Raw genomic sequence first — 27996 nt, forward strand, 5'->3', positions numbered from 1 at the left:
GGCGGGACACATTGCCTTAAAGGGAATTGTATTCTTGAGAAGGGATGAACCTTAACTTCTCCAATGACATTTGCTCCCTTGGCCCAGGTTAGCATCTTAAGGACCTAGAAGAGAGGATGATCAAGAAAGATCTTGGAGCCTCTTCCAGCCCAGCTGCTCTTAGCATATGGCTTCTCCACCGGGCTTTGGTCCATATGGACATGACAGGAGGAGGCCTTTGACCCACTCCAGAGTGGGCAGAAAGCCTGAATCTGACAATAGGCTCTGCTGATCAGCTCCCTGTTCAAGGCAACACGAGAGGAATGCCAGGTAGGAATGGATGGCTATCTCTGTGTCTAAGAGGTGAATGCTGGGGTTATCCCTATGTTCCCAAGGAATAAAGAAAAACCAGTTCCGGTCTAACCCTCGAAGGCATTTACTGGCCTTGTTCTTCCCAGAATGTTGTTCAGGAGAGAAGGGAGCTGTTATCAATACTCCCTTTATTTCTTAAGGAATAAAGGAAACCTAGGGAACCTAAGGCTCCCTAGGTTCCATCTGATCTGATGTAAAGGGCCTCTAAAAAGTTAAGAAACCCCAGCTTCGGTCTCTAAATTGAACAATAAAATGGTTTCTTCATAAAGTTAAGATGGGGGGGGGGAAATGAGAAGACAAGTCAAAAATTTCAGAATAGATATATAATTTTATGTTAATTTAAAATAAATTCAATGCTGGATTGGATTGGATTGGGAGATATAATATGATTTGTGGAATAGAGGAACTTTTTTTAATCACAAAATCACAAGTCATTGGTTGATGAAACAGACTTCTCCCTCCTCAAGGCTCTGTACAGAGCCTGCTTAGGAAATAAGAGAGATGAATCATCTCCCTTACCTCCTCCCCACCAGAACTTGGCTCTCCCCAAATCCCAGAGGAGGAATAAATCCTCCATTGCCTCTTCCCATTTCTACCAAGAGTCAGCCTCTAGCCCCTCTGTATGAGGACCAAGCTCCTGAGATATTGAGGGTCCCTCAGTTCCCTAGTGAGGTTGGGCACATCTGATCACAAGGCCACAGAGACCAAAACCTTTGCTTTCAAACTTGTGTAGACAGTTGTTAGGGCTCCCAGGTGTGACCATCTTACAAGCACATCCAGTCAGAGAGGGAGAAGAGGAAGGATGGAAACCCTGAGCCAGAACCAGGCCTCATCACCTATCATGGCCCTACCAAAGTCCCTCTCGCAGGGGTTCCTAAAGTAGAGAAGCTGGTTAGCTCTGTCCATCAGTCACTGGGGCAGCAGGAGGGGTTCTTGGAGAGGTATGAATGTGCAGGTATATAAAAGGCAAGAAGGGCATCCTTATCTCCTCACCCCGGCTAAGGCACTGAAAAGAAGGAGGAAATGGTAAAGACGGAAGGGAAGGAGAAAGGGTCCCTTGGATCTTGGCCTGGGGAAGACAAAAAATATAGGACTGGAGACAGGTGGGGACTCACATGGGCCCATGGACTGTGCAAAGAAGAGCATCTGAGAAGTGGGTAGAGCCACGCCAGCATGTCCATTACCCATTATGTTCTTACCCTGCTCCAGAATGGGAGGAAAATGAGTTACAGGAGTCCAAGAGAGCAGAATCATATAGGGTATTTCCCTGAGCCTGGGGTGTGTAGGGTTAAAGAAATAAAGCTTTATACACATGGCAATTTCTATCCCTTCCTCTCCTGCTCAATCAGCCTATATGCTGACCGAGCTTGCCGCTTGTGAGGGAGTCGGGGGTGGGGGGGAGTCAGCACTTGAGGAGAGGGTTCAGCTGGCTAAAATGCCCCACTCCTCCAGAGGAAAGGGAAAGCCCATCCACCAGCTCAACACTGATGCCTTTTTATCACCATCACCCAGACCCCTCCCTGTCATAGGTCTGAATAATTGGGTCCCCCCACAGCAACGGGGATCTGAGGCTGGGCAGGGCAGAGCAGAGCAGAGCTGGACTGGCCAGGACAGGCCTCAAGTGTGGTTTCTGGGCCTTGTGGACCACGAGCTAACACGAACTGGTCTGCAGGTTGCTCTCTGTAAGCAGTGATGCGATGGAGGAAGGATCGTAGACGCTGTCAAATTCCTCATCTGAGCTCAGCCCTTCGTGCTGGAGAGTGACTCAGCAGCTGAGCGGGACGCTTTGCGCCTGAGTCAAGAGAGGAATACAACTGGTCAGGGGAAGAGGCAGAAAGATTTAAACAGCTTCCATTTACATGCTAAGGAAATTCCCAGTTCCTCTAAGGTCTAAAGCTACTCACAAGATTTCCCCCACCAAGCAGAGATTAGGGGCGATGGGGTACAGGATGGGAGCCTGAGATACTAAAAGATAATCACACTGGCTTTCAGCCAGGAATGAATGACTGCAAAGGTCCCCTCTCAGAACCCCTCCTCCCTATCCAGCCCGTGCCCTCCTTGCTCTGCTAGCCTGATGGAGCAGGGGGCAGAAGAGCAGCCCATACCAGGAGTCCTTCTCCAGGGCTTTGATCCGGGCCTGGAGCTGTTCATTGACCTCATGTTGTTCCTCCAGCTCACGCTGGGCCTTCTTCCTCAGGCCATCCAGGCGCTCAATTTCCTCTTCCGCTTCATCCACCTGCGCTTCAAAGCCTTCACCCTCAGGCTTAGCTAGGCAGGATACCAAGTCCCCACATTAGAAAAGCAGCAGCTGCTACCACGGCCAGGGATCCTCCCCTGCAGGAACCTTGACAAGGGATAACTGCCCCCAGAAAAATGTTCTGACTATGGGCAAGTTCCCTAACCTCACAGGATTGTCTTAGGGATTAAATGAGTTAGTACATCACTTAAAAAGAGAACTTAGCACATCATAAGCACTGGATACATGTGCTTACTGTCCTTCCACTGTAGTCTCTCTGTCCTTATAGAATGAAAGTCTAAGTTGATCTTGTTTTGGGGGTTTTTGTTTTTTGTTTTTTGCTTTTTAGGGTTTTGCACCTGCAGCATATGGAGGTTTCCAGGCTAGGGGTCAAATCTGAGCTGCAGCTGCCGGCCACAGTCACAGCCACAGTAATGTGGGATCTGAGCCACATCTGCAAACTTCATCACCATTCACGGCAATACCGGATCCTTAACCCACTGAGCACGGCCAGGGATCGAACCCACATCCCTCACGGACACTAGCAGGGTTTGCTACCACTGGGCCACAACATGAACTCCAGAAAGCCAAAGCTTAGAAGATGTATGAGATGAGGCCCTCCCTTGGTAAGTATATACTTACCATGTGGTTTGCTTGGCTCCAGCTGCCATCCTTACCTGGTCTTTCTGGTCATTGACGTGTTGCCGCTCATCATCAATCTGGATGGACAGCTTCTTTAACTCTCCGCTCCAATTTTCGGTTGGTGGACTGCCAGAACTGTCTTCTCCCTAAAAAGGTGGGTAGGGGGGATGTCTGTGGCTGTTGCCATTTCTTAAGGAACCCCTACTTGGCCCCCTACTGCCTCCAGGAGCCCAGGACTCAGACACAAGCTCCATCATGAGATTGGGGAGGATCTGGGGTAGATCTAAAGAACCAGGGAGATAGAGGTCATTCACATTGTGGAATTTCTCCAACTCTCTCTTCTCCCTATCAAGAGAAGAGGTCTCCAGAAAGATGAAGCCAGGCTGACCATGTCTGAGACAGAAGATGGAGGCAGCCCCAGAGGAGAAAAGCCCAGAGGGAGAAAGGGAGGATGGGCTCCTTGTCACCTCTCTTCAGCCTGGAGCCGCTCCTGCAACTCCCGATTCTGGGACTCGAGCTGAGAAAGGCTGGCGCTGGGCTTTTGGAAGCCTTCTGAGCTGGCCAACCGGCTCTTCAAGTCCCTGTTCTGAGAGGGAAAGGAAGACTCCTGGATTAGCACTCCACCTCCGATCACTTCCACGGTCATCCCACCTGCCTCCTGGGGTCTATTCTCAAGACTCCCTGCCCCTGCCCCTCACCTGTCTCTCCAAGGAGATTTTGTCACACTCCAGATCCTGCCGAGCAGACCTCTCCTGCATGAGCTCTGTCCTCAGCTGGTCCACCTAGTGTGGATAGGGGGAGAGGATCCAGACTTGGGGAGGACTAATGATGAATCAGTGGGGCAGAGTAACTGAAGGGTACTTACTCCCTGAACTCCTCAAATTCCCCAGGCAACTAAGAAATCACAGCCTTTTCAAATGGGAGGAGCTACAGAATTTAAACAGGGCCTTCTCAGTCTCATCAAGAACTAGCATCACTTCTGAATGGAAGCAGCCCAGAGTCAGGTCAGCAGCCCAGGCCACCAGGATTCCTCTCTCCATTCAAATTCCTGGCCTCTTTCCACCCAAGGAAACCTGCCAACCCTTCCAAAGCAGACAAGACTCTGCAGTACAGCCAGGCACGCCAGAACTCTCCAGATATGAAAGATGGGAAGGAGGGTTGTTTTTGAAAGAGCCAAGAGGTTCTGCCATCAGGGATAGGCACAGATGAGGAGAAAGGAAGGGGCTACCTGGTCCCGGCCGCGATTCATCCGGTCCGTCAGCAGCTCCACGGTGCTCCTTTCCTCATCTAACTCTGCCTCCAGCCGGGAGACTTTTCCTGTGTCAGAGGGACAACAGGTTAATTCTGCCCCAAATGCTGGACACCATAATGCCAAATTCTAACCAGGACGGTCTCAGACTCCTCTCTCTGGCACATCCCAGAAACCCACTGTTCCCTACCTCGCCCAGAGGCCACCATAGCGCTAGCGCCCTCTGCTGACCAAGTGGGGCATCAAGGGGAAGGGATGGGCCGGCTCTGGTCTTGGCTCCTTGGCAGGAAGACAAACCCCCAGAATTGATTTCTCACTAAGGCAACCCTATCTCCCGAAGAGGAAATAGAAAGAAACCCAAGTGCCGGGGGCCAAGGCCGAGAGGGTGAGAGTTAGAGACTGAAGCATCAAGGTACAGCCTAGAGAAGCAAACTCGAGACAGGCAATGCCATGCAGAGGCCGAGTGTAGGCTCCAGGGCCAGACTGCTCAGATTTGAAAATCAAACCTACCACTTCCTAGCTGAGGAGCCACGGACTCAGTCTCCCTATGTCTCAGTTTTCCTCATCTGTATAATGGAGAAAACAAGACTACCTATCCCACAGGGTTATTCCCAGGATGCAAGGGAGTCCTATGTACCTAGCACACAGCACAATATATATGTTTGCTGCTGCTGCTATTACTATTGTTATTGTTATTACTGCCAAATATAGCAAACTGAAAGCCAGTGTTGACTCTGAAGGGGAGAAGCCACTGCTCAGCTCCAGCCAACTGGTGCCACGCAGACAACTCAAGACTCAAAGCCCAGTGTTATTCCATTTTCCAAATGCACAAAAGAAGCCAGAAAGGGAGTTCTCATCATGGTGCAGCAGAAGAACGAATCCGACTAGTATACATGAGGATGTTGGTTCGATCCTGGCTTCACTCAGTGGGTCGGGGATCTGGTGTTGCCATGAGCTGTGGTGTAGGTGAGATCCCGTGTTGCTGTAGCTGTGGTATAGACCAGCAGCTGTAGCTCCGATTCGACCCCTAGCCTGGGAACTTCCATATGCCGTGGGTGTGGCCCTAAAAAGCAAAAAAAAGAAAAAAAAAACCCAGAAACCCCAAATTTTATGTGACATCTATAAATTTCCAAACAGTAGCAATGAATTCAAAATTGTTTAAAACACTGCAGTCAAACAAAACCCATCAGCTGTGGGCTGCTACTTCTCCATCCCTAGTATAGAAAGAGGCTTGGAGTATCCTGGCTCTTTTCCCCACAGATATCCCACCTGTGCCAGGATCCAGATCCCCCCACACCCCCCGCCACCCCCAATCACCTTCCCTCTCCCACCCTCAGTGTCCTCACCTCAAGGCTCTTGAGTTGTCGGCTCTTATCGTCTTGGGAGCGTTTTTTGTTCTCTGCCTCTTGCTCGAGCCCCTGCAGCCGCTGGGCCAGCAGCTCTTTGTCCAGCCGGGCTGTTGTCCCGATCAGCCTGGGATGCCTGCAGGGCCTGCCGCAGCCTCTGAGTCTGGTCAGAAAGGAAAAATGCAACAGCTCAGATAAGGTCAGGTGGAGGTTGAGGGGTGGGAGCAGTCCACCCTGCGGGGAGAAATAGTTCAACACTGACATTCTAAGAATTGCCAGAACATGGTGGTAATAAAAAAGAATGACTTTTTAGCCCATTTTCATTTTTGTCTTTTTTAAAACCCTCCACACAAGTTTAAAGCACCTAAGAGTTTTTACACAATGGATCCTGGATCCCAGCCCCAGGAGTTAGGATTAAGATGTACAGGATACATCTTGGGTATTGAGATTTTTATTTTTTATTTTTTTTGTCTTTTTAGGGCTGCACCCAGAGCATATGGAGGTTCCCAGGCTAGGGGTCTAATCAGAGCTGTAGCCCACTGGCCTACACCACAGCCACAGCGACGTGGGATCCAAGCCGCATCTGTGACCTACACCACAGCTCATGGCAATGCTGGATCCTTAACCCAGTGAGTGAGGCCAGGGATCAAACCCAAGTCCCCATGGATGCTAGTTGGGTCATTAACTACTGAGCCACGAAGGGAACTCCTGGTATTGAGATTTTTAAAACTCTCCCCAGGTGACCCTGATGTGCAGCAGAGTTTGCAAATCACACCTATACAGACGATGCATCCCCTACTGTCTGTACCTAGCTAGGGTGGACAACACCCCCCTGCCACCCAACTCTCCCACCTAAGTGATTATACCTAAACCCAGGTCCCAGGATCCCTTAAAGGACGCTGGAAAGATTCCCACTCCATCCTCTGGCCATTTAAGAGTCCTACCTCATCCTGAAGCCGGCTCAGCCCCCCAGAGGTCTTCTCAGCCTCACTGGCCCACTCCTTGGCCTGGCGCTGGGCATCTGCTACCTCCCGCCGTGCCTTTTCCTTGTAATCCTCCAGCTGAGGACTGGAGCTCCTGCAGGGCTTGCTTGGAGTCATCCCCAATCTGCTCCAGCTAAAACACAGAGAAAGAGTTATTTCAGCACTGCATCTCTTTAACAGACGCCTCTGTCCCTTCTCCAGGCTCAGACTCTTCAAGATTCTCCCAGAGCCTCCTTCCTGCCAAAGCAGTGCTCTCTTCTCTTTCCTGGACCTAGGTCCCTAGTATAGCTGGTAGTAATATATAAATTTTCTGGATTTGAATCCTGGCTCTACCGCTTATTAGATGGGTCTAGGTCTCAGGTTCCCATCTGTAAAATGGGATGATAACAGTATCTCCACCACAAGGGTGTTGTAAGAATGTTAACTAATTATGTTAAAGTTATTTACAACAGTACCTGATACAAAGTAAACCCTAATGACAACATTTCAGCAAACCCAAGATGCTAATGATTATTTTAAGACGTACCACTAAAAGAAAAATCTGCCAGGTAAGCTATAACACACTCGTATAGGACACAAATCAATTTCATGGAGTTCCCGTCGTGGCACAGTGGTTAATGAATCCGACAAGGAACCATGAGGTTTCGGGTTCGATCCGTGGCCTTGCTCAGTGGGTTAAGGATCTGGCGTTGCCGTGAGCTGTGGTGTAGGTCACAGACCCGGCTCGCATCCCACGTTGCTGTGGCTCTGGCATAGGCCAGCAGCTACAGCTCCGATTGGACCCCTAGCCTGGGAACCTCCGTATGCCGTGGGAGCGGCCCTGGAAACAGGCCAAAAAAACCAAAAAACAAACAAACGAAAAAAGACACAAATCAATTTCAGAGATGACACAATGTGCATTTTAGAACAGATGAAATATATGATGTGTCTGCTCCAGTTTTACAGTGAGAGAGTAAGAGAACCTTAGCCCAAAAGAGCAGTTTCTTTCCTTTTCTTCCTTTCTTCCTTCCCTTCCCACAAACATAAAAGTCTACCAATGAAAATTCTTATTTTAGGTCTTACAGATGCCCCAGGAGGGATTATAGGTCTTTTCTCTTCCTCCAAATATCTCTACCAATGAACATTCTGCTCTTTGGGCCTATAGACTTCTAGGAGGAACTCCTGGAGATGTTCTCCAAGGATCAAGACCATCAGGGGAGGGAAGTAGGAAGGATGCCACTCTGAGGATCTGGCCTCGGCCTCCCCAACAACGAACTTGAGGAAAGCAACCACCACACGATGAGACCCCAACTCCCACCCCCTGTCCCGCCAGGCAAGCTTCAATATGAGCGGAGCCTCTTCCTGAGCCCAGGCCACCCCAGGCCCCACCTCCTTGTTCAGCCGGTCCACAGTCCGGTCCAGCAAGCGCTTCTGCTCCTCCAGCTCGGCTTTGCTGCGCCGGAGGGCCTCCCGCTGCTTCCCCTCCTCCTCTAGGGCCCTGTTCAGCGCCTGCTGCTCCTGCCCCAGGCGGGCCAGCCCCCGCTGGGCCTCCTCCAGCCGTGCCTCCAGGGCCCGCTTGGCTGCTGCCAGGCTCCCCTCCTCCTCCTGAGCTGTGTTCAGGGCCTCCTCTAGCCGCTGCTTCTCTGCCTGTGATGGGGAAGGAGAGGACCATTGGATGACAGGATGCGAACCTTGGGCTCAAGCCATTTGGAGGTGAGTGGATTGGAGGAGGAAGGAGGAAGAGATGCTTGTTTTAAAAAGGTGGGCCACGAAAACAGGCTCAGAGGACCCAGCGAAGAACAGAGAACAGGCAAAAAGTAGATAGAAGACAGACAAAAATGCCAGTGACACTTGAGACAGTCACACCAAAGCATACGCCAGGAAATAAACCCAAGGTTACCAGAAGGCTGGGAAGGCAAACAGAAATACAGTCCACACAAATCAAAGTGATGGCTGAGGATTTAGTCAGGGATGAGGAGACAGGGCCAGGAGGAAGCTAACAAGATCGGCAAAAGTACTGACCTCCAGCCGCTGCACCTTGTCCCGAAGCCGTGCCTCCGCCACTTCCCCGCCTTCCGCCAAGCCTCGCGCCTCCTTCAGCTGCTGCTCCAGACCCAGGATTCGCCGTCGGAATTCGTCGTTCTCCTCCTGGGTCTCCCGAAGTGTTGTTTCCACTGCCGTCCGACGCTGCCCCAGCACTGCTGCCTCTGCCTCTGCTGCCATCTGAGCCTGAGGCCAGTTCAGGGAGAGGAGGCTCAGACCCCAGGGCTCAAGGTCAACGACAACTCCAAGAAAGGCCACCCCAAAGGCAGACCCCAAGAATCCAGATGTAAGAGGGGTGGTGCCGCCAGCCAGAGGCTTCCCTGAGAACCCCACCCCTACAGAGATGCAGTGGGTGTCACCAGATACCGCCCGGCCTCCCCCTGCCACCTCCTGGCTACCTGTAACCACACACCTAGGACCAAGGATCTGGTCTATACATACCCATGATAGGTAATTTTCCACGCCCTCTGGCTCCTCAGCCCTCCAGACCCCTCAGCCTCCACCTCCTAAGCCCTGTGCCCACTCCCCTTGCCTTGGAAGCCTCTTCACAGTCTTGTCTCAGTTGTTGGAGGGTCTTTTGTAGCTGGAGGTTCTGCTGTTCCAGTCCCCGGCCTCGTTCAGCCTCAACTTTCAGCTGCTTCTCCAACTCCCGCTCCCGGTGTTTCCCAGCCACCTCCTGGCTCTGCTGCTCTGCCTGCAGGTCTTTAAGTTCCTCCTGTGTCTGGCGCAGCTCCTAGAAGGGAAGAGAAATGGTGACAGGGAAGGGAAATGGTGACACAGCAGAGAGAGCCAGCCTGAGATACCAGAATGTGGAGAAACCAAAAGTCTCATATACTACTGGTGAGAGTGCAAAGTGGCATGGCCACTTTGGAAAATAATCTGGCAATGTCTCAAAAAGATAATAATGAAATTGCCAGATGACCCAGCAACTCTACGCCTAGGTATAAATCCAAGAGAACTGCATAAACATATTTTCATAGAAAAAAAAACCTGTAAGTGAATGTTCATATCTATTCATTACAGGTAAACAGAGAAATGACCTAAGTGGAATTCCCGTCATGGCTCAGTGGTTAATGAATCCAACTAGGAACCATGAGCTTGAGGGTTCGATCCTTGGCCTTGTTCAGTGGGTTAACGATCCGGCGTTGCCATGAGCTGTGGCGTAGGTCGCAGATGCGGCTCGGATCCTGCGTTGCTGTGACTCTGGTGTAGGCCAGCAGCTTCAGCTCCAATTAGACCACTGGCCTGGGAATCTCCATATACCGTGGGAGCGGCCCAAGAAATGGCAAAAAGACAAAAAAAAAAGAAAGAAAAATGGCACAGTGTATGGTCCACAATGGACTGGATTAGTCTATTTTCCTAATGTATATTTTATTTATTGATTAAAAATACACTTAATATATGAAATAACTCAAATACTAGTTGTACTTTTTAGCTCTTTAGCTTTATCCAGCATAATAAATCGACTGAGACTGTCCAAAGGAAGCCCAAGTTCACTATGTCAACTAATATAGTGAAAAGGCTTCAGACTCTCATTGATATTTGTTAACTTCTTTTATTGTGTGTGTGTGTGTTAACTTCTTAACATGGTAAAAATTAATACTTTTGACTTCACAACCACAAGAATATGTTTGATTAACATCTATTTTCTTTTTCTCCACCAAATATTTTGTGTAAGCTCAGGCTTTTATTTATTTGGAAAATCATCGCTTTTTTTCTTTTTTTTTTTTTCCAGGGCCAAACCCTCAGCATATGGAGGTTCCCAGGCTTGGGGTCAAATCGGAGCTGTAGCTGCCAGCCTACACCACAGCAACATAGAATTCAAGGCACGTCTGTGATCTACACTATAGCTCGTGACAATGTGGGATCCTTAACCCACTGAGTGAGGCCAGGGATCAAACCCACATCCTCATGATACTAGTCGGGTTTGTTAACTGCTGAGCCACAAAGGGCACTCCTGGAAGATCATCATTTAGAGCTACTAGTTTCTTTACTCACTGAAAAAAGCTGTTTACCTTGATTACAATTAAGTAGTCCTAGAGTAAAATGATAAACAAGCATTGATTAGTTAATACTTGCAGAGTTCCCTTTGTGGCTCAGCAATAATGACTAATATCCAGGAGGATGCAGGTTCGATCCCTGGCCTCACTCAGTGGGTTAGGGATCAGGCATTGCCATGAGCTGCGGTGTAGCTCACAGATGTGGCTGTGGCGTAGGCCGGCAGCTGAAGCTCCAATTCGATCCCTAGCCCAGGAACTTCCATACGCCGCAGGTGCAGCCCTAAAAAAAAAGGCAAAAAAAATTAAATGAGCATCTACTACATATCCAGCATAGTAAATCAAAGGTATGTAGATCTAGGAGGATTCTCAGTAGGCCACAAATGCCTGTTCCCGGAGTTCCCGTCGTGGCGCAGTGGTTAACGAATCCGACTAGGAACCATGAGGTTGCAGGTTCGGTCCCTGCCCTTGCTCAGTGGGTTAACGATCCGGCGTTGCCGTGAGCTGTGGTGTAGGTTGCAGACGCGGCTCGGATCCTGCGTTGCTGTGGCTCTGGCGTAGGCTGGCGGTCACAGCTCCAATTCGACCCCTAGCCTGGGAACCTCCATATGCCGCAGGAGCGGCCCAATAAATAGCAAAAAGACCAAAAAAAAAAAAAAAAAAAAGCCAGTTCCCTATAATGAAAATATTTTCTTATTTTCAAGTCATCCAAATAATTCATTGCTTTCCTATCCTTCATAAATACCAAAAATATGAAGAAATTATTTGTGTTCACTTCACTTTTATGACCTTATAATTTGTGAAATATCCATGCATAATAAAACATTTAACCCTCTGTGTCTAGATTCTCTACTCCGAGCAGCCTTCAAATTACAATTTGGCTTCCCATGTAGGTCAGCTGGCCATGCCACTGCAAGTGTTCCAGTCCATGTGACGACATTTCTTATTGTAAGTTAATAAGCTGGAATTCTAGTAAACGTTTGTTGCATAAGCATAGTTAATAAGTCCCCTCTGAGAGAGGGAGCCACGCGTGCTATGCTGACCAAATTAGGTTTCCGAGCTTGCAAAAATGACCATGGAGTTTCACAAATCCATGGCAATCCTCCCTGAGGCCTCTTGGGAGGCAGCCAGCAGCCTCTGGCTATAACCCAACCTGGCCACTGAGAGCCCTTTCCATTAGAAACTTCTTTTTTTTTTTTTTTTGTCTCTTGAGGGCCGAACCTGTGGCATATGGAGGTTCCCAGGCTAGGGGTCGAATCGGAGCTGCAGCCACTGGCCTATGCCACCACCACAGCAACGCCAGATCCGAGCCCCATCTGCAACCTACACCACAGCTCATGGCAATGCCAGATCCTTAACCCACTGAGCAAGGCCAGGGATCAAACCCACAACCTCATGGTTCCTAGTTGGATTCGTTTCTGCTGTGCCACAACGGGAACTCCTCCATTAGAAACTTCTATACTTGGAATTCCCATCGTGGCTCAGTGGTTAACGAATCCGACTAGGAACCACGAGGTTATGGGTTCAATCCCTGGCCTTGCTCAGTGGGTTAAGGATCCGGCGTTGCCGTGAGCTATGGTGTAGGCTGCAAACGTGGCTCGGATCCCGCATTGCTGTGGCTGTGGCAAAGGCCGGCGGCTATAGCTCCAGTTAGACCCCTGGCCTGGGAACCTCCATATGCCATGGGAGCGGCCCAAGAAATGGCAAAAAGACAAAAAAAAAAAAAAAAGAAAGAAAGAAACTTCTATACTCAATGAGGAGACCAGTCTTGCTGGAGCATATACTGGGAAGAGATAAGGCTGAGCAGGCAGGATGAAGCCTGAAAACCAAGCCGTGGAAGACAAATACACTAGTGTGGAGACCCCAATGGAAAGTTGAGGCAGGTGCCCATCACCCCTTACCAGCCCTTCCACCCCCTCCCCAACTTTCACGTACCTTCTTGAGCTCTTCCACCTGGCGAGTATCTCCAGCACCAGCTCGGGCCTGCCCTAATTCCCTCTGCAAGACCTCTATCTTCTCCCCAAGTTCCTCTTCCATCTCCTCCTTCTCCATCCGCAGCTGCAGGAGTCTGAGCCCAGCGAGGTGAAACAAAAGGGTAAGAGAACAGGGTAAGGTCACTTGCCTGGGAGAGGTTAGCAGGGTGATGAAAACCACCTCCCTGGAGGCCAATACACTGGGCACCCAGCCTGGGTCGGGGGGAGGGCAGAGGAGGAAGGTGGATATGGAAAAAGGCAGCTGGAAAAGGGGGGAGTGAAGAGCACAGCCTGGGCAGAGAGGAGGTGGGATATAATAATCACGGATAAGCATCCTGAGGGGCAATGTCCTTACTCCTGCTTGGTGGCTCTAAGCTCCTCCTTGTTCTTCTGAAACATGTTCTGCCAATGCCCCGTCTCCTCTGAGGTCTCCTCCAGCTCCCTCTGCAGCCCCCGAACCAGGGCTGACATCTTCTGCCTCTCAGCCTCTAATGCTGCATGGTCCTGGGGAAGGGGAGAGTCGGTGGCCAGGAGACTCAGAGGGAAGAGTTTACTCCAAACCAACGTGAGTGTGTAGAAGGGGAGGCTTGGGCCCAGAGGCACCCGCACACACCCCCTGACAGCCACAGGTACCTGGTGCAATGCTAGCAGAAGGTTCTCACCCCAAGACACAGTCTGTCTCCTGGCATCTAGGGGAAGCCTCCCCAGTTATCTCCCCACGGGACTCCTGGACTGCACATCTTCCCTCTGCCCTTGTACGTTTCCCCACCAAGGCTTACAGTACATCCCACATGTGTTTTTCAGGGGGAGTTCCCGAGATGACCATGAAAAATCCAAAAATACCAAGACCTCAAGGCAGCCCCCTTCCCTAGGGTACCCTCTTCTCCCAGCCCTGCTCTTGTCACATGCCTGCGTTGCATCCTGCATGCTCCGGCGAAGCTGCTCTGCGTCCCGCTGGTACTGCTGCCGGACTTGCTCCACCTCCTGGTCACGGGAGGCCACCTCCTCCTTCAGGGCACCCTTTAGAGCTGTCAGCTCCCGCTCCCGCAGCCTCAGCTGCTCTTCTATCCGCTGTTTCCCCTCTACGACCTCTTCCAGAAGCTCCCGGGTCTCTAACAGGTCCTGGGGAAAGTGAATGTGGAAGTACAGAGGTGACCACCTTAGGAGCGAATAATTCATTCATCCAGTCAATCAAAAAATACTGGAGTTCCCGCTGTGATGCAATGGGATCGGTGACGTCTCTGCAGCCCCAAGACACAGGTTCGATCCCTGGCCTGGCACAGTGGGTTAAAGGATCCGGTGTTGCCTCAGCTGTGGCGTAGGTCACAACTGCAGCTTGGATCTGATCCCTGGCCCAGGAACTCCATGTGTCATAGGGCAGCCAAAAATAATAATAATTTATTGGAGTTCCCTAGCTGTGGCGCATTAGGTTAAAGATCCAACATTGTCTCTGCAGTGACTCAGGTCACTACTAAGTCATGGATTCAATCCTGGCCTGGCTCAGTGGGTTAAGGATCCAGGCTGCTGCAGCTAGGGCTTGAAACTTCCATATGCCGCAGGTAAGAGCAAAAAAAAAATTTAATGAGTAGCTCCTATCAGTTAGGCACGGTACCAGGTGCTCTCCGGTCTCTAAGATGCCTAGTTAGAGTAAAGGAAACCACCATTCTGGGCTCCAGCCACCCCCCCCCCCCGCCATTAGGTCCACCTGAAAGCACCCTATGTACTAAGTACACCTGTAAGCAGCTACCTACTCCCCATACTTTGGGGAAGCTGTAGATGAGCACGCTTGAGGATGCTCTAGCTAAAAGGAAGCTGAGGCTGGGGTAACCAGCCCTACTCCCTACCTTCATCAGCATCTCCTTAGCAGGCTCAGGACCTTGGCCCCGTTTCAGCTTGTCCTGCAGCTCCATCACCTGGGTCTCTAGCCCATGTCGAACACTTTCACTCTGGTCCAGGAGGAGCTTCATGTTCTGGAGCCTAATAATTATCATAGATAACATTATCAAGTGCTATGTGTCAGGTAGTTTTCTAAACACTTAATATTAATTCCTTCACACCTCCTTCGAGTCTTTGTTCAAACCTTAACAAGGCCTCCAGTGGCTACTTAATTTTTGCAACCTGCTCCCCTACAACCCGGCCCTCCTGATCTGCCCTTAACCGGATCTACTTATCACCTGCTCACATGTGACACATGTATACAATATGTTTAATGTTTACTATCTGTTCCCCGCTACGAGAAGCTACACTTTTAGAGAGCAGAGCTCTTCATCTATATGGTTTACTGACATACCCCAGGAGCCTACCACACAGTACTCATTGCAAACACTTCTGCTAAATGAATGCTCACAAACAATCCTGTGAAGTAGGTACTACTGTTAACCTTATTTTACAGATTAAGAACCCATGCACAGAGGCAAACCCAGGTAGCCCATTAGCATTCCCAATAGAAAAAGTAGAGAAAGGTCTTATCTTAAACCATCTTTGTCTGCCAGCTTCAGCTTAAGATCTCCCTCTGTCTCCCCAGCCCTGGGGGAGCCTCTAACTCCAAGGCCCCCCAGCAGCCCCACATGCCCTATCAGCTGCACTCACTCCTTGGTGCTCTGCTGGGCCTCCCCCTTTCTCCTCTCCAGCAGCTCCTGCAGTCGGCTGCACTCTTCTGCCTTCTCCTCCAGCTGCCGCTCCAGCCCAACCCGGGACGGCTCTAGCTTCTGACGCTTCTGGAAAAGGAGCGAAAAGCAAGTGGAGAGTAGGGCAAGCCTCTCAGAAGGACCCGAAATAATAGGAATGTCTAACATCTACTGACATTCACTATTTAATAGGCCCTGTACTAGGGACCTCATGTATGTTACCTGCATTTAATCCTCCTAACAAGCCTGCGTACTCGTAAGGGCTTAAAATACATCCACAAATTCTCTGACATTCCTTTCCAAAGGTCTCTCTTCTTTTTTTTTTTGGTCTTGTGAAGGCTGCACCTGCAGCTTATGGAGGTTCCCGGCTAGGGGTTGAATCAGAGCTACAGCTGCCGGCCTACACCACAGCCACAGCAATGCCAGATCTGAGCCATGTCTGTGACCTACACCACAGCTCACGGCAACGCCCGATCCTTAACTGGGGCCAGAAATCGAACCTGCGTCCTCACCGATGCTAGTCAGATTCGTTTCCACTGAGTCATGATGGGAACTCCAGGACTCTCTTTGAACAAAGAGAAAAAAGGGAAAGTGAAGTGTAGCTTCTGAGACTAGGTCATAAAAAGGCACTGCAGCTTCCTCCTTACCTTCTCTCTGGGATCACTCACTCTGGGGGAAGGTAACTGCCATATGGTGAGGACACTCAAGCAGCCTTATGACAAGGTCCACAGAGCAAGGAACTGAGGCCTCCAACCAACAACCATTGAGTAAGTCTTTTTAGAAGTCAATCCTGGAGTTCCCGTCGTGGTGCAGTGGTTAACGAATCCGACTAGGAACCATGAGGTTGCGGGTTCGGTCCCTGCCCTTGCTCAGTGGGTTAACGATCCGGCGTTGCCGTGAGCTGTGGTGTAGGTTGCAGACATGGCTTGGATCCCGCGTTGCTGTGGCTCTGGCGTAGGCCAGTGGCTGCAGCTCCGATTCGACCCCTAGCCTGGGAACCTCCATATGCCGCAGGAGTAGCCCAAGAAATGGCAAAAAGACAAAAAAAAAAAAAAGAAGTCAATCCTCCAACTCCTGGCCAGTCTTCTAATGACGACAGCCCCAGCCAATACCTTGACTGGAAGCTCATCACAGACTCTGGGCCAGACCTACCCGGTTAAGTGGCTCCCAGATCCCGGGACCTCAGATACTGGGTAATGTTTGTGTTTTGAGGTCATTTGTTACACAGCAGTAGGTAACTAACACAGAATAATTATTATCCCCACTTTACAGCTAAGGAAACAGAAGCTTAGAATATTTATAGAACTTGCCCAAGGTCAGTTTCATAGCCAACAATTTGAACTCGGTTAGTTTGATTCCACAGCCAACCACTTAACCAGTACATTACACTGCTTTTCAGGACACAAGAGGAGTTACAAGCTAACACTTACTGAGCACCAACTACATACAAGGCACACTGTGAGAGGTCGAAGCAGCGTTAAAAAAGAGAAGTACATAGGTTTGAGCATAAATCTGATCCGAATTTTAAAATTCCTCCTCTGCAACTTACCACCTTGAGCAATTCACTTAACCTCTCTGATCTTCAAATTTCTCATCATACAAGAGTCCAAGATGCCTACTTTACAGGGTCACTATGATTATCACATACTATTTGGAATAGTACCCACTAGAAACTTAAACTCAATAAATGACAGGTACTATTATTGCCATCATTGTTATGATGAAAAGAATTGCAGTAAGTAATCTGCTCAAGATTTATACAGCCAGTAAGTGGCAGAGCCAGGACAAGAACTTCCAAAGGAAATGGAAGGAAAAGTAGTTGGACCCCTGATGAATGTGCTCTTCCTCTCCAAGCTCCAGAGAACCACAGAAGTCCTTGCTAGGACTGGCACCCATTCTTGTTGCACAAGACAAACAAGGACTCGTTGCATTGCTTGGAAGAGCCAGTCCAGGCCAAGGTTCTTTCCCCCTGTGGTCCTTCATGCCTCCTGCACCTCTTATCTTTCCTCACCTTCACCTCTTCATCCAGCTTTTTCTGTAGCTCCTCCACTTTTTGGGTGAGTTCGCTCTGCCCGGCCAAGGCCTTGGTAGAACCAGGAGAAGCCACCTGCCAGAGATGCAGGGGGCAGGAAGTGAGTCCACATCCTGATCCCAAGGCCCAAAGGCCCTAACCCTGACCCCTGCTCCCCCTGCTCCCACCATAAGAAGGCCACTCACCATCAGAGGCTGCATCTGCTCCAGCACCAAACTGACCTTCCTCCTCACAGAAGTTTCACTTTCTGAGCTTCTGGAGAATAAAAGGACAGATGCAAAGATTAGAGGAGGAAAGAGGAAGCAGAGATGAGAGAAGGAAGGGTTAAGAGCAGGGAAGATGCGGAGTTCCCGTCGTGGCACAGCAGAAACGAATCCGACTAGGAACCATGGGGTGGCGTGTTTGATCCCTGGCCTCACTCAGTGGGTTAAAGATCCAGCACTGCCGTGAGCTGTGGTGTAGGTTGCAGACACAGCTCGGATCTGGCATTGCTGTGGCTCTGGCGTAGGCTTGGCAGCTACAGTTCCAATTGAACCCCTAGCCTGGGAACCTCCACATGCCACAAGTGCAACCCTAAAAGGACAAAAGGCAAAAAAAAAAGAGAGAGAGAGCGAGAGAGAGAGCAGGGGAGATGGGGAACAAAGCTAGAAGGGAAAGAAGGGAGGTGTGTGACTCTGCTGTTGGGAGGGTCCCCACTCACCCTTCTCTCAGGATGCCATAGATGGTGGCCTTCACGTGGTCCACACTGCCTGGTGGGGCTGCCTCCTGCTGGTCTCGGAGAAGGTCTGGAGTAGATTTGAACTACAAAAAAAAGTAAAACCAAAGAAATAGAAAGATTAGGAAGATAAACCAGAAGCATTGTGGGGCTCAGATGGAAGAGAAGTAGCAACTGGGAAACAAGGTCCTTCAAGCATGACAAATAGGCCTGAAGTCAGGTAAAGAGGCAACACTGGAGTTCCCATCGTGGCTCAGTGGTTAACGAATCCGACTAGGAACCATGAGGTTGCGGGTTCGGTCCCTGCCCTTGCACAGTGGGTTAAGGATCCGGCGTTGCCGTGAGCTGTGGTGTAGGTCACAGACGTGGCTCAGATCCTGCGTTGCTGTGGCTCTGGTGTAGGCTGGTGGCTACAGCTCCAATTCAACCCCTAGCCTGGGAACCTCCATATGCCATGGGTGTGGCCCTAGAAAAGTCAAAAAAAAAAAAAAAAAAGAGGCAACACCTCTGAGGCCTGAGCAAAGGCCAGGAAGGAGTCAAGCAGGATACACCTCTCACTATTGCTACAAACCAGATTTTGCTCGACAAACAGATCTCAAACAGCTGTGAGCTGTGTCGTAGGCTATTTGTCACTAATGGCAGTTAATGTACTAGAATCTGTAAATGATCTACTTTTAGAATGGGCTTAACTTTGTCTCAGAGTAAAGTCACTCCCCTACTCACTTGCATTCCTACGTGGGAGACAAAGCTGGGAGGGTTTGGGGGCGGGGGGGGGGGGGGGGGGGGGGGGCACGCCCACAGCAGGTGAAAGGTCCTGGGCCAGGGCTCAAACCTGTGCCACAAGAGTGACCCCAGGCACTACAGCTTAAGGCCAATGCTGGACCCTTAACCCACTGCGCATAAGAGAACTCCCGGAAGGTAGGAGTCTTGGCAAGAGCATGAGGGAACAGCTCACATTCTCCAGGCCTGCCTCACATATACTATAAACTTAGCAAAAGCCAGTGACTGAGGCGTAGTTAACAGTCAGGCGATGACAAGCAGCTCTCCATGCTCGTAAATGATTTCATAATTACTTCCATTTCCTTTAGAATTTTGCCCACGGAAGTATACTGTACTTGTGAACACCATCTATTAAATAGATGGATAAAAAGTAGCAACTTTCTGCCTTGAGTCATTTGAATCAACACGGGGTCCCAGGGCTGGTGGGTCAGGGCTGATGAGAAGGGGCTGGGGGGTTGGAAGCCACGAAGGGGTGGGGTCTGACCTGTAGCATCCCAGGGTCCTGGGCTCTCCCCCGTGGCTCCTCAAAACTCTGAAGGACCCAGTCCTGCGTTTGACGAGAGCGGCTAAAGCCACCAAGAAGGTTCTGGGCTGACTGTTTCGAGCTGCCCATGTGATGGTCACGCTTTGTGCTAGGGGTCCAGTGGTCGGGGGACCGGCGCTCCCGTTCCTCAAGGGTGTCCGGTGGGAGCCGGTTGTCCAGGCTCTGGCTCCGCTTGCGTTGTTCAGGGGGCAACGTCCGCATGCGGCGGCCAGTCCGGCCCCGGATCTGGCCCCCATGGTGGCTGTCAAACTTGTTGATGAGTGAGTCCACTGAAGACAGGGGGGCAGTGTCAATGGTGCTCCCAGGGGAAGCTCCCTGGGGGGCAAGCTCCAGCAGGCTGGCGCTCCTGTTGCTCGGACCCATAGCGGCAGGGCCTGCCAGCGAGGCCTGGGACTGGGAGCGGAGCAGCTTTCCATTCCAGTGGGCCCCGGGCTCCTCATCAGATGTGCTGCCCCGCGAGGGTGGCAAGAAACTCCTTGGCCTGCGAGTAGGGGCTCTCGGTGAGTTCCGAGTCAGAGCTCAGAGCTCCCGGGGGCCCTCGGCTGTTGGCCCCCTTGATCTGGACCCCAAAGGAGTCACCACCTTTCTCCCCACTGTTGAGCACCACAAAGGGCTGCCCAGCGATGCCCTGCACGCGCACGGCGACCCCATAGGTATTGGCTCTTGCATCCTTAGCTGGGCGTCGCCCACCACGACGGAGGGTGCCCATCTCTGCATCATCCACTGGCTCTGTGATGAAGCGAATCTGGACTCCATGGTCTACAGGGCCCCGGGGCTCAGCCATGCTGGACACCTGCTCCATGGATCGGAGGGGTCCTAGAAGACGAAGAAGAGAGTTTAAGCTGAGAGACTAGAAATAGAAACCCAGAAAGCTCTACTTGCTCAGCTTTTGTGAGGCTGACTGCCCTACCAATTCCTTCTCCCAAAGTAGTTTTCATCCTTTGTTTGAGCAGCAGAATCACCTGTTAAAACTGACTGCTGGACCCTACCCCCAGAGAATCAGATTCAGCAGGTGGTCCCCAACTGAGGGTTTACATTTCTAACAAGTTCCCAGGTGATGCTGATGCTGGCTGGCCCAGATTCCACACTTTAAGACCCACTGGCCCAGAATCCCTATCTTCTAATACAGTCCTGCTGAGTTTGGCTTTGTCAGGAGTTTCCCTGATCTTCGCACATGTGAATATACACCCCCTTCGCACATGTGAACCCAAGCCCGGCCTGCAGACACCTCCAATCCAATGGAGAATAGGGGGCCTCCACTCCCAGAACTCATTTCAAATACAAAAAACCCAAGAGTTCCCATCGTGGCACAGAGGAAAGAAATCTGACTAGTATCCATGAGGATGCAGGTTTGATTCCTGGCCTTGCTCAGTGGCTTAAGGAGCCGGCATTGCCATGACCTGTGGTGTAGGTCGCAGACGCAGGTTGGATCTGGCGTTGCTGTGGCAAAGGCCAGATTTGACCCAAAATTTCAATTCAACCCCTAGCTCCAATTCAATCCCTAGCCTGGGAATTTCTGTGTGCCACGGGTGCGGCCCTTAAAAAAAAAAAAAGACAAAAAAAAAGCAAATGCAAAAAACCCCAAGGTATATCATCCCCTCTCTGGGAGGATGCTCAAAGAAACCGTAGCAGTGATGCATCTAGGTTGAGGGAACTGAGAGCTAGGGACACGGACGGGAGCATGAAGGGCTTTCTGCTATGTATCTTTTTGTCCCTTTTGCATGGTGGAACCATGTGCTTCCCATTCAAAAAAATATTTAAATAACATTTAATAGTGTCAGTCCAAGAGCCTCCAGGACAGGCAGACTTGCCTTCCGAGGGCCAGAGCCAAGACCACTCACAGGCCAGCTGCCTGGGTCTACAGTGCCTAAGTGCAGAGTCAGAAAAAGGAACATAGGAGTTCCCATTATGGCTCAGCAGGTTAAGAACCCGACATAGTGTCCAAAAGGTTGCGGGTTCGACCCCTGGCTCTGTGGGTTAAGGATCCAGCATTGCCATAAGTTGCAATGTAGGTCACAGATGCAGCTCAGATCTGGAGTTGCTGTGGCTGTGGTGCAGGCCAATAGCTGCCGCTCCAGTTTGACCCCCAGCTTCAAGAACTTCCATATGCCACAGGTGCAGCCGTTAAAAAAAAGAAGAAATGAAAAGAAAATGGAACGTATTCCAGGTATGCTCTGGCTCCAAGAACTTGGGGAGGAGAGGTTCTCCTTCGAGCAAATAAAAATCTAGCTTCCCCACCCCTTCTGCTAACCTCCACCAGGGCCTATCACCAAACTGGAGGAGGAGCCTCTGATGTGCCAGCCAGAGACAACAAACATAGGCAACTCAACCTCCCGAGGAACTCTGGGCCAAGGAAACTTGGCAAGTCCCCTTTCAAGGATTGCAAAAGTGCAAGAAACTCAGGGGGAGCAGGGAAAGGAGGGGTGGGACTCCAGGTGAGAAGGGCTTAGAGTTCTTAGCATTCCTAACCCTTCCCCTCCAGAGAAACAAAGGGTATCCCTATCAGCCCTATCAGTTCTTCACCTTTGTGGTGTTTGGGAAAATGCAGCCTTCCCAAACTTTTATCACAGAATATCAAGAGGTCCTTTTTGTTTTGCTTTTTAGGGCAGCACATGCAGCATATGGAAGTTCCCAGGCTAGGGGTCGAATCAGAGCCCGCAGCTGCCAGCCTTCACCACAGCCACAGCAACATGGGATCCGAGCCAAGTCTGCCACCTATACCACAGCTCATGGCAACACCAGATCCTTAACCCACCAAGCGAGGCCAAGGATCGAACCCCGCATCCTCATGAATACTAGTTGGGTTTGTAACCCACTAAGCCACAAAGGAAACTCCCTCAAGAGGTCCTTAAGGCACATTCAATCACCTGAGGACCCCATTCTTCCACTCTTCAGACACTGGGGAGGACTTAACCAGCTTCTAACTAGAGACCCCCAAAAGCAGGATATGTAGTTGGCAGGGCCCTATGTTGGAATTGAAGTAGAAATGGGACCAGAAAAGCTACAAGGCAAAGGGGGACTAGAGTCAAGACCTGGCTTAGAATTCCAGCTTCTGTTCTTCACTTGAGGCATATAACCTTGGGCAAATCACAACTTTTCTGAACCTCAGTTTCCTCATCTGTAAAATGGGTATAATGGTAACATCCCATGATGTCACTACCTGTGAGAATTAGACAATAACAATTATGTGGGTGTATACAATTGTAAAAATCTATCATCATAACCTTAAGATTTTTGTACTTTATTTACCTAGGTTCTACTTCAATAAAAAGAGGGGAAATGACAAGATTTTAAGCATGAATGCACCTAGCAGCATATGGCTGTCACCAAGCTGACAAAAAAAGTCACTCTGCACATACATGCTACTCCTTCCAACAGAAATTTCCTGGCTTCACCTGGTCCACGGAAGGATGTCACTTCCTCAAAGAGCCCTTCCCCGACCACAGCCTCGCACAAACAAGATCAGCTTTACATTATACGCTCTATGGTCATCTTTCAGTGAACTTGCCTCAGTTTATTTTTACGCTTTTATCAGAGTGATGTTTTATCTCCTGTCTTCTCTACTAGATTATAAGCTCCTAGAGGGGAAAAAAAAAAAACAAAAAACATTGCTCTCAGCTGACTCCTGTGTCCCCAGGGCCTGGCAGATGGTAGATATCAATACATGTCTATTAAAGGTTGTATGCTGAACCAAGGCAGATGTGCACAGCAGTGGCGAGACTTTCCAAGGATCCCATACAGCCATTTCATGTTTGTCCTTATAATGGGACCTCCTCCTGGCCTGGACTCTCTGCCCTACTCAGTCACAATTTTGGAACCAGATGTGCCTAGACTGCCAGCTCTCAGAAGTCATGATTTATGCATGATGCAGCTCTACCCTGACAGTACCTCCACTGATCTATCAGATCCAGGTCAAGGGCTTCCCAGCCTAATCCCAGCACAGTTCATAGCTCCTTGCCCGCCTAAGAGCACCAAGTTGCTCAGAGGTGGCATCAAGCCTAACCCAGGTCCCATGACTTCCTAACCTCAACTCCCTTAAGGCCCAGGACATGTGGGTCCAGGGCCAGGAGGGCTGAAGGGCTCTTTGGGATGGGTCAGAAAGCAGGGCTCTAAATGATTCAACATGGAAACCCATCCGCCTTCAGTTACAGAGGACAGCAGGGCGGGGCCAGGGGAGCAGGGCAGCACCAAGGCCTTGCGTAAGCCCGAGGCAGGTAAACAGTGATCTAGTGCCAGGCAACAGGGAGCCCAGAGCCTTTGCTCTCACCAGCTGTCTGACCCTGCTTTTCCCATCACTGGCAAGTGCCCAGGGCACTCCTCACCAACTGTACTCTGGGAAGAGACTAGGCTACAAGATAATTCAGCTACATCTGTCTGCCGCTGCTGTTCCTGCCTGCAACGAGGGGGAGGGCACTGCACCTGTATCAGACAGCCACTTCTCCCTGAGTTACTCATTAGCCTGCCCTGCCCCTATTCCATCACCTCTGGCCCCGGCAAAGGCTTCTCTGGCTTCCAACTAGGAGGGACAGGGTCTCTGGACTCCTGGCAGGAAGTGGGGGTGGGGTGGTTTCGGGTGTGCCGAGGAAGCGTGGGTATACATAGGGCCAAGCAATATGCTAGATGCTATATAACTGGCAGATGAAGAAAACAGGTGAACTAAAGGTACAGAGATTAGACTCCTCTCAGAGGTAACAAGGAAAGCAATTGGTCAAAATAGAAAAGGACAGCTCAGTGACCTTGATCTTTCAGTTGCTATTTTCTCATAAAGAGTTAGTGAGATAAGGTTGCCCGAGGATCCAAAATGAATCCCCCCCCCAAGTATACTCCTAGCTCAGTCCACTAAAAAAGCCAAACCTGAGCACCAGGCTAGAGCGGCTTGGCCAGTTGGCGGGGGGGAATGCAACGAGGAACTGGGCCCCTGCAAACTGGCTGGACAGGTTTGAGAAGCAAGGGGAAGGGGAGGGAGAAAGCAAAGGGAGACGCCACTGGCAGCTTGTTAAGCAGACCAGAGAAATTCCACACCGCAGAGGAGGCAGAGGGGCAAAGCCCTGGGAAGGGACTCTGTCCAGCCTAGATGCCAAGACTCTGAAGGAAGAGGCAAGAGCTGGGGAGGGAACAGGCAGGAGGAGCAGATACACAATGAACCTGGTAAGTGACAAGTCAGTGTGCGACAGGAAGACTTTGTCTCCCGCTACCCCTCCCTCTCAAGTTCCCAAGGTTGCATTCCAGATCTCACACTTAGCCAGGCCACCTCCCTGAACCTTAGTTCTCCCCCCACCCGCCAGTACTAAAAGAAGCAGCAACCCTACCCCTCCCAACTTTCCATGGGGGTGATGGCAGGCGATCAGTCTGGGGGAAAGCAGGAAGGGTCTAGGAAGCCAGAATCCTCTTAGGGTCAGGCAAATCTCTGGGTGAGCAGTCCCCTAGAACCAGCCCCCCCATTTCCAAAAAATCCAGGATGAAAAAAGAGGTGCAGAGGCATGTGTAGGCAGCCTGTCAACAACATAGCGGTTACTAATTATTTCTCAATTACAACAACTCTCCTCAGGCAGGGCATCAAAGGGGCTAAGCTAAGGCTGGCTCAGGTTCCCTCACCTGCCTAAGGCAAGGAAATCTGCTTCAGAAGTTTTGCCTGGGCCCCGACTGAGCACCTCTCATCCAGCCTGGAGACCTAGACGTGCTAAATCCCCTACTCGGGTGGTCTCCTGAAGAGTCCCGCCAGTTTCCTGAACCAATGCCTACTGCCTGACAGCCATCACAGTCCAGCTGTCAGGGATGCCTGATGGGGTTTCAGAAAGTAATAGGGATTTTCGGAGAAGCATCAAGGAACCTGGTTAAGCTCCCAAACGTCACCCAATGGCTCCATCTAAAACCATGGAAGTATGTGCTTGGAATGGGGGAGGGTTTGACGTTAGCTCCCAGGAAGAGGCCTCTTTAGAAAGATGTATTTCTACATATTTTGAAGACCTCGGGATCTATGCTTACTCAGATCCCTCTCCTGTAGAGCACTCTCTCAAGAGGAAGTAGGAAAAATTCTCCCTGGCAAGAAAGCAAAGGAAGACAAAAACTGAAAGCCTTCGTTTCACACCTAGCAGACATGGGGGTGCCCTCTTGCTCTACTTCTCAGTGCCTGTTAATTGCACCTGTCTTGCCCTGTAGGTGAGCAATGGTTAGAGAAAGATTGCACACCTCAGAGCCATCTCAAAGTCAGAAGGGAGGTATCAGCGCCAGCTCGGACTGGCCGTCGGAGGAAAGAACCTCAGGGAAACAGCACCTTTCCACGCCCTCTCACTGATGTCTCCGAACCTCAGGCAGCAGTCCCCTTTGCCCAACTGAGAAAACACTCCTTCCCCCCACCATTCCCGCCTCTGAGAAATCCTGCCCCGGGAACTGGCGTCTGACCACCAGAGCTATCTTGGCCCTGAAACACTTTCATGCCCTGGGAATAGCCTCAGCCTCAGGTGCCCCTCACCTGGCACCTTCCCAAGCACCTGCCTCTGGCACCTGAGGACAGGAGCCAGCTCTTAATCAGTGCTCCCACCCTTCCTCGACCTCCCCTCCTCCTCTCGCCAACACAGCACCTGTGCCCTGGGTATCTCAGATCGCCTCGACTCCCGCCCCTCAGGGGTACACCTGAGGGCTCGCCTGTCTTTCAGGTGCCCTTGCCCCGGCCCGGTTCACTCACCCCAGCCGGGCTCGGCGCTCCCGGGCTCGGGCTCGGGCTCGGGCTCGGGTAGAGCTGCACGCGCGGCTCCCGGGCCCTCCCCCCTCTGTCCCTCCGCGCTCCCTCCTTCTCTCTCCCCCTCCCACCAACCTGTTACTCCCCTCCGGAGCTCCACCTCCATTGGCCGTCACCACCTGCCCCGCCCTCCCCTTCCTCCAGTTGGTCCGTTTCCCACGAGGGGCGGGCCGGCCGCGTCAGGGACCCGGACCTGGGGTCGCCAGCCCGGGTGGGCGGGAGGGGCTGTCCGGGTCACGTGGGCCGGCGGGCGGGGGAGCGCCGGGGGGCGGGGCGGCGAGGGGCATCGGGAGGCCATTTTGGGGGCGTAGTGGTCAGCCGCCTGCTACCGCCCCCCGCCCCGCCAGGCCCGGGTAGGGAGCCGCCAAAGCATCTTCTCGCCTCTGCTGCAAAACAATCCCCCGCCTCCCGGCTTCGCAAGGGGACTGTCTGTCTAGACTCCTTTCTGCCCTTCACCTACCTCCGCATAAGCTGGAATCCTCTTCCGTCGCATTCTGCGGAAAATATTTCCCAGTCCCCCGACGTCAGAGCCTCCACATCAGCTCTGTCTCCCTTTTCCCCAACCCGAGCCAGACCCCTGTCTTGGATTCTCCCCCATCTCCTGGCCTCCCCAAATCATGCAGCCTGGTGCCTTTTTCTCTGTAGTGTTTATCACCTTCCAAGTTATGTAATTAAATCTAAATATCATATTTGTCTTTTGTCTCGCCCTACGCCAAGCTTCACCAGGGCAAAGATCTCTTGCTTTGTTCTCTGCTTTATCCCAAACGCCTGCAACAGGGACCGACATTTGTTAGATGCTTAATAAATATTTGTTGAATGAGTGAATGAATGAATGGGAACCGGGAGGGGTAAGTTTCCACAGAATAGGAATGACTGTCATTCTAAACAGAAGGGGATCTCAACCCCAGTTTGTAAATCCATTTTAACCTTTCAGGAAGTGGGGAAATTGACTCCAGTCCCTTGAAGAGTAAAGGCAGGGGTGCTCAACCAACTGCAGGCACTCTGCTTATCTTCTAGCTGTAGTTAAACAGCGAAAACTGGCCTCCTAGGTTTTAATCGTTGAGGTATGTAAGAGATTGACTTAGTTTATGTTGCTAGGTTCTGATATTCTCACGTATTTATTCAACAACTATTTATTGTGTACCTATTGAGGATTGAAGAGGAATCTTACCTGCCACTGACAGTCTAGGGCTTTCCTGAGAGCACATTTCCTTCCCCTCCCCCCAAACTTCAAAGCCTACGTGTAGGACCTGGAGGGTAAAGTCCACCTCCCAGTTCCTAGGCAGGGAAGCAAAGTCTCCGCATTCCAAGGGAAGCTTTATGTAGGGATTAGAGTCATCACACCGGCCCATGGCCCGGGGAGGAACAGCAAAAAAAAAAAAAAAACTGTAAGGGTGGGCATAGGGAAAGGAAAAGTCCCTCCAGGACCATGTTATCTCTAGGGGGTTTTTTTTGCTTTTTTTTTAATGTGAGATTGTTTAATTGACCCAATATTGGAAACGTGGAAACTCTCCTAAGGTAACACCTTAATAATTAGGATACTTGTTGTATTTGTAGTAAATACAAAGTTAGGGTGGTAAAGGAGACACCCCACCCAGCACTATGAACACAGATTGCAAGGAAAACTAGGAGGCCTCTGAGTCACAGTCATCGTCATCTGTTCCTCAAGGAAGCACTCAGTCTGACAGAGAAACTATCATTAGGCTCGGGTGTCAAAGGGGACACTAAGACCTTTCCCAGAGGTTGTGGTCCCATTCCTT

General features: G+C 50.8%; 1 protein-coding gene across 1 annotated transcript; it reads right to left on the reverse strand.

The window, feature by feature from the left end:
- Positions 1–659: 659 nt before the first annotated feature.
- On the reverse strand, positions 660–26277 carry CGN (cingulin). Its single transcript, XM_047782900.1, is given in 30 exon segments — positions 660–2112; positions 2115–2143; positions 2457–2592; positions 2595–2619; positions 3265–3318; positions 3320–3358; positions 3360–3375; positions 3697–3815; positions 3928–4011; positions 4458–4546; positions 5178–5247; positions 5825–5938; positions 5940–5987; positions 6769–6888; positions 6890–6940; positions 8176–8433; positions 8809–9015; positions 9362–9562; positions 12762–12894; positions 13155–13303; positions 13709–13921; positions 14644–14776; positions 15389–15516; positions 17438–17533; positions 17644–17713; positions 18159–18259; positions 19438–19959; positions 19961–20313; positions 22530–22657; positions 26183–26277. Coding segments are annotated over 29 exon segments (3708 nt in total). The 5' UTR covers positions 22570–22657; positions 26183–26277; the 3' UTR covers positions 660–2002.
- Positions 26278–27996: the final 1719 nt, after the last annotated feature.

The sequence above is a fragment of the Phacochoerus africanus genome, chromosome 6 (assembly GCF_016906955.1).
Source record: "Phacochoerus africanus isolate WHEZ1 chromosome 6, ROS_Pafr_v1, whole genome shotgun sequence".
Classification (NCBI taxonomy): Eukaryota; Metazoa; Chordata; class Mammalia; order Artiodactyla; family Suidae; genus Phacochoerus; species Phacochoerus africanus.